At 35.3% G+C, this 13,986-nt stretch overlaps 1 protein-coding gene across 3 annotated transcripts in view; it reads right to left on the bottom strand.

The window, feature by feature from the left end:
- The window catches only part of LOC105431714 (uncharacterized), a 227,752-nt gene that overhangs the window by 41,378 nt on the left and 172,388 nt on the right, over positions 1–13,986 (bottom strand). For 2 of the 3 annotated variants that reach the window (XM_089075162.1, XM_089075161.1), the window contains one exon: positions 7,919–8,208. In XM_089075162.1, coding sequence (XP_088931288.1) covers positions 7,919–8,208 — 290 coding nt within the window. The remainder of the gene's footprint in view (positions 1–7,918; positions 8,209–13,986) is intronic. The other variant, XM_089075164.1, reaches the window with a different exon arrangement.

Here is a 13,986-nt window from a genome sequence, read left to right as displayed (position 1 = left end):
TTTAGAAGCTTGTTTATAGTTGCAAATATACCCTCTCAGCCATGAAGAAATAAAATAATCCCATGAACGTATTGACATAGACTTTCTCAGTTTTCTTATTAAAAATGAAACAGTTGGTTTTATACATATACTTTTATTTCTTCTCAAATTTTCGCTAAAATATATTTATTTATTGGCTGTATCGATTGACTTTACCTGAATAGAAATAATACTTCTGGATATAAAATATGGAAATTATTTTCAATTATATAATAATGAAATTATTAATAATTACATTTTTTTATTAGCACTTAATCTGTTGTATAATTTTTAATGTAATTATTTTTATGTAAAAAAAATTAAAAATACAGTATATTATGATAATCAATAGCACGCAATCAAAAAATATAATCTAAATTAATATTTTTGAATAAAAGTTGTTATCATTAAATGATTTGATGAGAAAGAATAAATGTAATAACAGCGAATATAATTCGAATATTAATTTCCACTTGTTTTTGTTTTCTGGTTTTCATAAAATAGCACCGATCCTTCTTATCTCTCGGTATCGATTTTTTTTAATTGGAGCATAGATTTCGGTTACAGAGCAAATTTTATCAGAGTTAAACTCGTAACTGTAATACGGTAATGCGTTGTTCTGCAATCGGGTCCGTTGTGTAACACGATCAATCAACGGCCACGTAGGACGAATTATCCAGACGGAATACACCACCACGTACGATAATCGTGCCATCGCGTCTGGCGCATTGCAACGAGCGTTTCGTAATTACTAATTAAATTAGAGAATGTTTATCGCTATTTCGAGAGTGTCCTGCCATCGTATTCGTCTAGAATTTCAGTTGAATTGCGATTGCACTAGCATAGAACCTCGAAAACATCAACATATTTTGCTCTCCCTTTAATTTCACACGATAATTTACATTTAAATATTATTAATTATATATATATACATATATATATATATATATTTTTTTAAGAGGAAAACATTAAAAACATATTTCACTAAAATTATTGTAATATTTTCTAGCAATACAAAATATGCAAATGACAACAGCAAGCACGTTTTAATTAAAAAAATTATATAATAAATTTTAACAAAATTATTATATAATTAACCAAATTCTGGAATTTTAGTGATGTAAAAGAGAGTAAAATATTTTTCTTTTTGAACATTTCGTTAATGTATCTATTTAAACTTAACTGCTTCTCTGATAGTGTTTTTCTTATTCTATTTTGCTTTCCTTAGCCATGACAATGCTGGTAACGTTAACGTTGCACCGGATGTTCAACGAGGGATGCACTGCTCAGACAAGCTCAAATTCGGATTCCATGGTCGGGTTTGAGAGAACTTAAACTCCTTTTCGGACGTGATCTCATTTAGGACGAGTATATCGGTTGGGGAAAATTAGATGTACGGGAAAATCCGAGATAACTCTCACGCAGGATTTACATGAAATATTAATTTGAAACGTTTGTCGCGTTGCGTCACTTGATTTCGATCTTTAATTTCAACATATTATCTAAGTATTCATTTCAAATTGAAATAGCACATCGATTAAGTTTCTCGATATTTTTTCCTTCAATTTTAGAATCTTCGTAATTTTAATCGGGAAACACTTCTGAGTCCAAAATCTTCGATCTCTAGAGCTTACAAACTAATGCGATCCTTGAGTTTTTTAGAAACTTAGACACTCTTGGACCTTTGAAGCCGTTGCTTAAACTTCTTTTTTCGAAGCCTTCAGCGACGAAAAAATACGGAACAGATACGTATAAATACGGAACAGACAAGAAATATTTTTTTCGTCGTTATGGATTTTTCGGATAGCAATATGTTGCAATGGGAGAAAATTAGATAGTTTCAGCTCTTGCGACAAACACTTTTCGCAAATTCGGTCTAACAGCAACAAACGACGGCGGAGAGACGATTCGGTCGATTGAATTGCAATGGGCCGTATCGTTTCCGCTTCATTCAAAGCTAGACGTTTCCGTTCGGCTCCGGTTAATCCTTTAATATACATTCAAGACATATTCTCGGTCCAACCCCTTAGATTAATTATATCCCGTCTACCCCGTGACGAGAAAGTCGTGTCCACCAGCAAGCAACGAGGATTTCTGTCTTCGCTCGCGATGAACAGACAGTGTCTCCTCTCTCTCTTTCTCTCTCTCCTCGCTTAGTCTCTTTCTCTCTCATGCGCAGTCTCCGGAGAATTTCCAAGTTGGGCTGTTTTAATAAGTGTTAACTTTCGTTCGCGAACTTCAGACGAACTTCTAAACACTCTCTCGAGCATATGCTTAGACACGCGCGATGCAAATGTGTCCTTCTCCCTCTCGCTGTTGAGTATTAAATTGATGGACATTGCCGGGGCACTGTCAGAGTTTCGCGTAATAGGAAGTTACGTCGTAACTAGAACGTAAAATTGTGTTACGTCACGCGATCATTCGGACGATGATTAACCCAGCGAGATAGCGGATTCGCGATTTCATTAATAAATCACGCTGCTCGTGACACGCGTGAAGTGATTATGATAATGTTAATTAAGTTGACGTATTACAATGCCGAAATACATGTCGCGTGAAAGTGCCGCGTATGAGATATAATGCCCTATGTATGTATATAAATGCACATAAATTTATCTTATATATTTATAATTCGTAATATTCATTTTAGATATTTGTTTAAGCGCGTAAGAATATTTCATATTATTTAAAAGGATTGTAGTTCGTTGGCTTGAAAAATAATGCTTTTGAGAGACTTATATTAATGCAATATCTCGAAATATATATCTCGGTAAATAATAACGCGTAAGGCGCAAAAGTCATAACAGTAAAAACAGATCGCGATGAAAAAACTTCTTTATGAAAAAGTTTTAGTATGAAAAAAATAATATCCAATATCGTGTTTGAACGTCGACTTGATTTATTATTTGCTGAAGTTAGAAAACCTTTCACATCAATTCATTTCCAATATGGGCAGTTGATGCAAAAAAGTAAAAAAGACAAAAGTTTCCTCTTTTCTCAAATATTTCGCATATCCATCTTTTTCAAAAGCAAAAATTACAATTGAAACACATAATTATGTAATTATATATTTATAAACTGAAAAACTGATGTTTATTTAATCCAAAATAATTTTAATGTAATTAATAAATAATATGTAATTTAAGATTAACAATCAAGCTTTTGATATTAATGGATCGATACAACTTTACCTCTTTAATCAAGTTAATTCATAAATAATTATATAAACAGATGGAGAAAAAGAGACAGAGAAAGAATTAATTAATTAATTAACAAATATATTTATAGAAAATATTTTAATAATTAAAGGAATAAAATTTATTATAAAATCAATTGTTATTTTAGTTGTATATTTACTGTCCGAATATAATATAACTTTAATTATCTTTTTCAGAGAGAGAGAGAGAGAGAGAGAGAGAGAGAGAGAGAGAGAGAGAGAGAGAGAGAGATATATGATAGAAATCTCTTGCTAGTCTTAGGTTCATTAAAATTTGTTGTCCTTTAATGTTTTGGATAATGGGAAAGAAAGTTCAATGCAAATCCATTTATTATCTATATCCGAGAGACTCCCGAATGCATAATTCGATATTAATTATTGTCTCCATTATACGAAGAGAGGAAATTTCTCGCTAAGTTGTATTAAATTTACGATCACGGTACAGCAGCGTGGCAAGTTTTTGCAGTTCGATCGGACTAGCGGGGCTTACATCACGTTTATTCGCTCGTGTCGTGCCAAACTAATTATAATAGAGTCCGATTGGCGGCGGCGACCTAGTTAGGATCGGTAACAAGGAAGAGGATATCTATTCCTCTTGATGGGAAAAGCAATTTCGCAATGCCGATAGCTTATGTTTCTCCCGACGTCCAATTTACATTTCATATTTCCTGACACGGTGCAAATGCTTCGATGGTATAAATGAGAGATAATTTCGACCGCTTTATTACCATTTTGTTATTTTCCTTACTCACATTAAACTCGGACACTTGATACCACGATAATAAATCGCAACGCGAAATTGATAAGAAACGAAAAGCATTGAAAGAGATGAAAAACCACATAAGATGTTAGATGTCATTTTTTAAATATAAAGAGGCTTTAAAATTTCCTGCGGATTATTTTATTCGGCTTAGCACTTTCACACTAATTAACTTATTCTATGAATTTACTTTTTCATGACAATTATCTTCCATTGCACAAATTAATTATTTTATTTATTTTATTTTTAGACAATTCTATTTTTCAGATTGAAATTTCGTTTTTATATGCACGCAGAAACGCTTTCTCTCGAAGTGCTGCTAGTATTTTTTAAAACTCTTGATTTTTACGTATCTCTAACGATTTTTTTCCATTCCGCAGATTTCGTGAGCGTAACTCCAGTTTTTACATGGCGCGACCGATGGTTTGTTTAAAGCAATCAGGTAAATTTACGATGCCCCTGTTACGCGTATTGCTTACACCAATGGCCTCGGGACAATTCAATGTTATCCGAGGCGTTTTAGCGTGATTGGATCCCGCCGGCCGGCGAGAAACTGAACTCGACGATCGGGAAAACGCGCGCTGCAGCGAACGGTGCAAAGCGATTTCGAGACTAAGATGAGAAAGCGGGGAGGAGGTAGGACGATTAGAAAGAGATGCCTGACTAAACGTGATCCTTCGGGCGTAACGTTACTCTCTTTTGAAAGCGATCGGAATCGATCGAGCGATGCCGCAAGCATGTCAAGCATCCCAAATTCAAGAATAAAAGAAATTCGAGAGAGATTATATCATAATTTCCCCGTCAGATTTTTGAGAAATTGGATAAGGAAAATTTTCCTTATCAAGAAAGACTCGATATTTATCCTAACACTTTAACGCGAACATCGTTTCGCTCAGCGAGAGAGATAAAAAGAGAAATCTTTCACCGTGCACTTTTATATAGAGCGACTATTAATAATAACGAGCTTTTATAGCGAAACAGAGAAAGAACTTTAATAATTAATCTGTAATATTTTGAAGGTTCAAGATAATTATAAAGTAATTATAAAGTCAATAAATATAGAGCATCACTCGCACGCTTGACGAATACGTATACATTGAACCGCGGCTGGCCGTGTATTTTAACAGAGTTGATAAGCAAACTCGGTGCGCACTCTCAATTCCGAGCTAACATAATAATCGTTAATTGCGCAGACCTTAACCACGGTCCGAAAGTTTGTGTAATGGCGTTTAGTTTCGTTCGCTGGCCATTTGTGCGATCGAAACATTTGTGGTACCATTAGAAAAACTTTGAAATTAACATTACTGCGCGATTGTGATTCTAAACGATGAATTACTTCCCCTGAGAGTAGATAAGGTCGTAGTTAAACTGTATAAATTGTCTAAATAGGAATGCCATTAAATTAATTTTTTTAATTATATGCACACGATGAAATATTAAAACAGATAATTACAAATAAATATTAAACAAAGCTAATAAAAATATATATATAATTCAATACTTTGGTAACGTAACAGAAATATTTATCCAAATTCAGCATCATTTTATTAACTGATGTTTAATTGATGTTTGTTTAATAAAATGGAAATATCGTTAATCAAATTATCTTATTTGTGTTATATATTTATATAAAAATATAAACTCGGAATAAATTAGATTTTTTTATCGCAAGATGTAATTTCTGTTTGTACGGCCAGGAACTTTCTACTTATACTTTTATCAGTGGATTTTTCCCAAGTCAAGAAAAAATATATTTATCAAGAAGATGGATATGGTGGATCCTTTGGGAATCTGTGAATAATCTTATGATCACACACAGTGCAAAATTGGCCAACGAGTTTTCTGATAAGATATATTCTAGCTTGATCAATTGGCAATTTTGCGAGAAGGAAAGCTGCAGAAATTAGTTTTATTTCGTTCGGCGAACTGAACAACTTTTGCTCAATCTGTAAACAAATCAGCAAATAACAAAGTGTACCCTATAAGTGAGAGAAGAGATTAAAATTGCTCTTTTTTTAAAGCTACGAATACAGCAGAATGAGAAGGAAAATGGATATTTATACATAATTGCTAATATTTTAATAAAGCAACCTAAAGATTATTTAAATTTAGAAATTTTAATAAATTAATAAATTATAATACCACTAAATTAAAAGATTTATCTTCAAGAAATGTAGATTACATAATCTCTCATTATCTCTATCTTTTAAAAATTTGTATGTTTAAGTAAGAAAACTAAGTCTAATTTTAATAAAAAAAAAAGATCGAAAAAGAAATGTCACCCGAGTTTTCGCAATGATCGCGATGATTTCACTTTCCGTTCAATTTATTAAATCACATATATAATAATATATTACTTTGAAGAAAAATTTAATATAAAATAATAATTATAAATTAAACTTTAATACTTCCTTTCGAGCAAAATAAAACATATTTCATTTTTTCAAAATAAATTTAATAAGTCATCATGTAATTTATCCATTTTTAAAAATAAAATCTACTGATTTTGATCATCACTAATTGTTGTCGGACACAAATATATCGTAGGCTTTTACGGTGAATAAATTGGATCCTCATGGGCATTCCAGTTTCGTGTATCCGCGGGCAAATGGCGCGACTTAAAGTTTCGGAAGGACCAAAGTTCGTTTTAATGTTATTGCAACTTTTGCTCCCACGGATTTGTCGGCGCGATTTCGCACGCTTCCGTCTCGCGAGTTTCTAATTCCAGAGTTGGGTTAATGGCGAGCGTACGTCCGCAACAATGTACTTTTGCGACAGTCGCGTATCGATGTGACTGCGTCGGGGTAGTTTTCCCAACGACGTCTGTCACCGCGTCGCTCTTCTACAAGAGATACCGCGGTCGGGCCGTTGACAATAATTTAATCATTATGGAACGTAACCGCGACAGAGCCATGAAATTATCATCCTGTACATTTATGAAAGGATGGCTATTTTCTGATTAGCTCTCTTTGAAAGGAATAATTTATCTTAAGAGCTATTTGTGGAAAAAATATATTAGCTTTAAAAAACTTGTCTAACTCGTATATTAAATAATAATTAATTATTAAATAATTTTAAATAAATAAAATTTTTTTATGTTATGTTTAGATTGTACTTATGTATTACACGTGTATTAAATCACAATTTATGAAAAGAAATTGTATGCATTTTTAAGGCTTTTATGTACTTTTTTCATGTAAATTATGGATTTTCAAGAAAGAATTTAAAATAATCTCAATGTTATAAGTAGAGAAAAATATTTCATTTCAAAAAAATACAAAGAAAATAGTAAAAAAGAATTTATCTGGCAGTGACAATAAAATAGTGGAATGCTGATATCTCACGGAAAATTCGACAAACATAGACGAATGCTGATAGAGATCGTACGTTCACGTTTCGCATCGATCGACAAAACTCGACGTAACTTTGTCGACGCGATTAACCGCGGAATGCGTACGCATGCTTTCGATATATGAACGTATGTAAATGTAAATCAAAACCGGAGAGTTGAGTTTCTTAATTACAAACATGTCCGCTATGGTAGCTTTTATCAGTTTCAACTTTTAATACTTTTGATTTCTAATGTTACGATTTTTTGAATAAAATCTCTACAGAGCAGAAACAGTATAAAGAATAACGCAGTTACCTGTTACTATAATTATCATTGAATAAAACATGTAATTAAAAAATATTATATCAAACTTTGTCAACCATTGATAAAACATTATTTCGATAAAAATAATTTTTGCTTATCTTAATATAATTCATATCATAAATATATTTGTCGAAATTAAATCATCTTATTTATTTCATTCGTCACCGAATTTAACTTCAATGAAAGTGTCGGTGCTCGTTAATTTTCGGAAAGTAAGCGTCCGCTGGATCGCGCCGACGGATCGAGGTCAATAATGGCAAGGTTTTACCCATACTGATGCCAGAGCTGGACGGATCCTCGTTCTTGGCGCCCCAACTGCCGGCCAGGTTGAGTGCCAGCAGCGGCCGTTCCTTCAGCAGCTCGGCGACCGAAGCCAGGCCCTCGCATCCGCAACCCAAATGGGGCAAGTGCAACGCCTGCACTTGAATGCAGTCGCGGAGTGCCTCGCAGACTCGGGACACCTGCTCGCCGGACAGATTCATGTCGAGCACCAGACGCGACAGGCTGCCGGAGGCATGACTCAGGCCGCGACAAAGAGCGTTCACCACGCACTCCAGTCTGAAATCAATCGTGTTAATGACGGCGTTAATGGGACACTTAGACACGCTCTCGCATTTTCTTGCCAAACGCGCGTTAACGTCCGAAACGATTCTCAATAAGCGAGCGAACAAGCGAAACAAATCGGAAGATCTAAAATTGTTCGACGTATGGTTTCCGACCGGAATTATTCTGTTTTTTCTAGAAAACACAATAGAAATCTAGGAGATAATTCCAATCGGAATTCATTCCGAATAGTTTCATAATAAATCTCCAGATTAGAAATTAGAGTAAATGAGATTTAATTAAAATAAAATTTTGACATTTATGTAGTTTCTAGAGGCGAAAATATACATGTAAAAATACTTTGGAGAAAATTACTCCTCTGACGAAGCTATAATTTCGCCGTTGCATAAACGCGCACGGATGCATGGGCGGATTAATTGTCCATCGTAAATTGCGTTTTTGCAACAAACTTCACGGATTATATCTGATATCGGTTTGCTCGGGAAGTGCGGTTAATATTGCAGCTGTTATGTACATTCGAGTTTGAATTATGCTAAATGAAACGCGAGCGAGAGAAATTTCCATCCGGTATTATATGTTGCGCCCGGCGTTACATTCCGGCAAGTCGGAAAAACTGCGGCGGATCTCTTCGACGAGAGCTACGCGTGATGATGCGAGGGGTGAAGAAAGGCGAGATGAAGAAAGAGAGAGACGATGCACTTTCCCGGAGCCCGGCTTTTGCGCCGCGCGCGCGCGCGCGCGCGCGCGCGAGGTGCACTCGATGTAAATTCGGTCGGCGGCGAGTTAGCGGCGCGGAAGTTCGGCGGACTTGTCGGCGAATATATTTATGCATGTGTAATGCGCATTTCACGCTGTCTATTCCGCGACGTTATTCCTCCGGCGCGGCGGATCTCTCTCGCGACCGCGCGCGCAGATACGCGCATTATGCAAAGCCCCGACGCGCTCCTTCTTCTCTTCCTCCTCCTCCTCCTCCTCCTCCTTCTTCGCCTCCTCCTCCGGAGAAACGGTAAGCGAAAGCCTGGATTTTCTCGCGCGTGGTATGCCGACAACGAGGGCGGGAGAGAATGCCCGCGTTGCACATCCCCGATTACTCCGCTGCTCGAAAATTGGCCCAAGTCAGCGGTAGCGTAAGTTCTAACTAGCGTTTAGAACTTCTCTCTCTCTTCCGCGAAGGACTTTAACGGGGAAAGATGGGGAGAGCGAAGAGGATCCCTTTATATCACTCAGACAATGTGTTACTATGCTTTTCACGTCTTTGCGGGTAATATTAATGCAAATTGGCAATGATAATTACGAACCGCAACGTATAAATGAGGATAAACAATTAATATGGATAATTATTTGATAAGGAACAATTTGATTTTTTTTTTATTTTGTTTCTTTTCTACTTCTTTTCTTTTATTCGCTTCTCTTACGTTCGACTGTTTTCTTCTTGTTATCAGTTTTTGCTACTCTTTTCTGTAATTTTCTTCTTGCGCGAATTACGCAAACTAAAGCTTTTGCACGGAATTGGCCGTTCCGCATTCAAGACGCGAGGGAGAGAATTGCGGCCGAAACGCGCAAGTAGCGCTTTCGCGAAAAGCGCAGTAGCTGCAACTAAGTGCAGTTGCAGAAACGGCAGACGGGATTCTCTGAATCGTAATATTAATCGAGTACTCGCTCTGCCTTCCGACATCGTTGGAAAGTATGCGGGAAGAATTCGTATTTAGAAGGCGCATCACAGCAAAACGTGATAATCCGATGCGTCTCGTGCGAAAGGGGAGGAAAAAAGGCGAAAACTTTCGCGATGCAAAACTTGGCTACTTTGCATGGTAACGAGCTCCAAACACGCGATAAAATATCGCGGATTTCAGGAATTTCATTCGACTTATTCGTCTCCCGACAGCGTTGCATTGCCTTGAACAAACAGGTCAAAAGATTCTTTAATTTAATAATTTTTCAACAAAAAAGTTAGAGAGAAAATCTCAGAAAACGTTGAAAAAAATAATTGCAAGCAAAATCACAAAATTTGTTAAATATTTTATTTAAAAAAAACAAATAAACATCGCATTAACACCTCATCTTTCATTAGACATATTTTCTATTATTTTTTATTAAAAAAAATATTTTATAATCTTTTAGAAAAAAGTTATGAATTAATCAAAGAATAAAATAGATATGACAATTGATTTTGATGAAAATTGCATTCGATTATGATTTTTACTTTACAAGATATGGGAGTTTCAATACTGCCAAAAAAAAAAAAAAAATAAATTTTTCTGAAATATTCAAACTGACTGTAATCCAATTAATTTTTATCAGAATAGAAATGAAAGACAATAATATCGATCGAGTCGCATCGCGAGAACAAAAGTGACGGCCTACGTTAGAAAGGCGATAGAACGAAGCGTAAAGGTTTTCATGATGTAGAGATGGAGTTGAAACAAGAAGAACATTTCGATGCAAAACAATAAGTGATGGTCGCATTGTCGAAAGAGAACTTCTCCGAGGCAAATGGTAGGTGTTTGTCCCCTTTTATTCCCCCGCCTCGCAGTTGCACCGCGGAAAAGATATCGCTCTCGAAGAGCTTGAAGAGACTTCGCGAGAAGGGCTGCAAATTCCCGTTGGGAGGGAAGAGCAATGACGAAAAGCAGGACGAACGAAAACCCAGCTTGCGAGCGTAATCGCATTTAGTAGAATACAATAACAGAGAGGAAGATCTTTTGGAAAATACTTTTCACGTTGCAGATATTTGGCAGAATATAATTCTCTTGCTTAATTCATAAGACACGAATTACATCTAAGTTTCCTTTGAAAATAATTTATTAGCATTCATTAGCATTCGTATTTCAATTCAATAAATTGGACCTGGCTGATTAAAATTAAAAATCTGTTTGCATCTTTATGCGAAAGAATCGAATTTCCCAAGTACAAAAAGAAGTGATGAGTGAAGAATAAAATCGTAATACGTATATAAGACGAAAAGAAAATCTCCGGCGAAAAAGTTCGAGGCAACGGGATAAAACCAAAGAAATTGAAGCCGTGAGATTCAATAAGAGGGCGCAAAAGGGTAAAAAAAAAAAGAAGAAACTGGTGAGGTCCAGTCGCAAGTTAAAGCTCGCAGCGCGTCTCGTCGTTTTCTTTAATTTTCCGTCGTGGCTTTCTTTCTCTTCCTCCCTCTTCCTTTCCTTTTCTTTGTCTTTTTTTCCATCGAGCTTTCTCTCAAGAATGTGCAGTTGCTCGCACTCTTTGTAGAGAGAGCACTCTCATTGTTATATGCCGTTCGCATTCGTAATAGCCTTCTTCACCAAAAAATGGAAGTTTGCGCCACGCCCAGAATATATAATTCGAAAAAGACGATATGTTGTCTGAGAAAAAAATTCCTCGATAAGGATAAAGAGATGCTCTTGGGCATTCGAGGTTGAACGAGATTGAATTCTTAAGCGCGAAGAAATGAGATAGTTTCGCGTCCCGTTCGTAAAATTGGAATCGGCTGTTGGGAAATCTTTCTTACTGAACCTCGCCTCGCCGAAACGGTAATATTTACATAAAACATTAAAGAACAGATATATAATTAACTATCTCTCGTATAAAATTATACATATGTCATACAATATATAAGAGATGTTATAAAATAACTGAAGCAAAATAAAATAAAAAAACCGATTTGGAGAAAAAATAAACGAAACAATAATATATTGTAATAAATCATAGAAATAATAACGAATCTAAATTTGAATAGAGAATATCTTAATTTGAATATCTTAATTTTTAAAAATATATGGAAGCGTAAAAAAAATTGCAATGATGTATTCTGAAAGCAAATCATCATTTCCCGATTCCAGACCGATGCGACGGCAAGTTCATAAATTGAAAATTTTTCACGAAACCCGTTCGTAAAAATACTTTCTCCGTCTCCTCGGGGACATGGAGAAAGGGAGAGTTAAAGCGTCTCGGTGGAATCGGGAAATATAAAGCTTGAAATAGACAAATAATACCCGAGAGCGTGTAAAACGAAGGAATCCAGTACAATTTAAATTAAACCAGAGAGAGCATGAGCAAGAAATTAAAATCCATTGCAAAGAGAATATAGACAAGAAGATCCACCTTAAGAAAGTCTCTTTAAGAAAATCCTTGCGTAACGTATATGTACAATCATATGTACAATATCCATGAGTCTGTTGTACGTGCAAATGTGTAAAAACATTCTCATTACGCTCAATGAAACAGTAGAAAAAAATGCAAGAGTATGCAAATTAAAAAAGTTAATATATGAAACTTGAGTTCATGCCGTGCGATAAATCTGTAGCTTAATTATTATAATGTAAGCAACACTCGCGTATATTTGTACGAGAGAATATCGTAAATTTTTTTATCCTAGAGAATCATGAATTATATTTTTGATAAAAGGAAGAAATTAATATACTATTAGTTTTCTTTCAATTTAAGAACGATTGACAATTGCTTTTTTTGCGATTCTCCGACCATGATTATTACGATTGTGAAGTCGCTATTGGATTTTTCGCGAATTAAAAACCACAGATCGCAGTAGCTTTTCTCGATAAAATTTTCTACGTTCGTGAACGAACGCCACATACGAACATGCGAATGTATATTCGTTCAATTCGCGCAAAGTAAACACGTTTTTTTCACGTCTGCCTATTTTCTTCACCCCCTTCGGGCAAAGACAAATATTCACACTGTGGACCTTTTCGTCACCCTTCGTCGCGTGACAAAACAAATTTCTCAATTTTGACATTCTCCGTGGGAATTGCGCGAGCCCGATGGAAATTTTAGGGGATGGTTGGCTGGCTTAACGATAAATCCTGATGATTTATACTATGTTCATACGAGCACGTCGCAAGGGCGGCCAAAATTTTAAAGTATTTATGGTTATTACGAATAAAACAATGTATATAGATTACGACAAAAATAATTATTAATTAGAATTATAATGTAAAGCTAAACGCTTATAAAAACTTTTTCTTCTCGAAATAACAAGTTATTCTGTATAAATGATGTATTATTATTTTTTTTAAATATTTATCTATGACTCTTTTCCTTTCTGCAATCCGTGATATAAATCTCGAAATAAATACAGAGATTTATGTCCATTTATTCAATGATTAAAAATGTTTTTATCCATTTTATTTTTTTTTTTTTTTATTATTTTTTCTTCCTCTCTTTTATCTTTCAACATAGAAATTTAAATATAGATCTCCGTTCGCTCTCTTGTCTTCTACGCTTCTTTTCGCAACGCGGAAGAGTAAATATCCTCTTTGGCCGCTTGTCCTGACCGACTTCATATACGACCAAGCGGACAAGCAGACTTTTTGTAATAACTCTTCGTCGTCGTCGTCGTCGAAGCTATCGACGGCGCCGTATCGAGCGTCCTCGAGGCGCAATAATGCCGACACATTCGCCCGATTCCTTATCCTTCCAGCTATTGAGTCGCGCAGGTGAATTGGCCAGATGAGTCGACTCGTAAAGTGGTCTGACACTTTTCGATGCGGAAAATCGTCATTATCCTCCATTGTTAATTGAGAAGTTCCGTAAAACAATAGCGAGAGGATTTTAAGTAAAAATTTAATCACGGTAAAACAAAGATTAATAACACTAATTTACAAACAATATTTTTTTAAATTATTTTGAGCCAGACAAGACACTTATAAATTTTTGGATGCTGGAAACGATGCAAATCAAATTTTTCCAGCATAGATTTCCAAAATAATTAGTTCAATAGCAAAATTGGCTTTTTTGAAATATTTGAAGATTTTTTTGTATAAAGAAGAT

Source organism: Pogonomyrmex barbatus, unplaced genomic scaffold (assembly GCF_055798465.1).
Source record: "Pogonomyrmex barbatus isolate J1 unplaced genomic scaffold, ASM5579846v1 scaffold18, whole genome shotgun sequence".
In the NCBI taxonomy this organism is placed as follows: Eukaryota; Metazoa; Arthropoda; class Insecta; order Hymenoptera; family Formicidae; genus Pogonomyrmex; species Pogonomyrmex barbatus.
The sequence above is the reverse complement of the archived record's forward strand: the minus strand, read 5'-3'. Positions and strand labels throughout refer to the sequence as shown.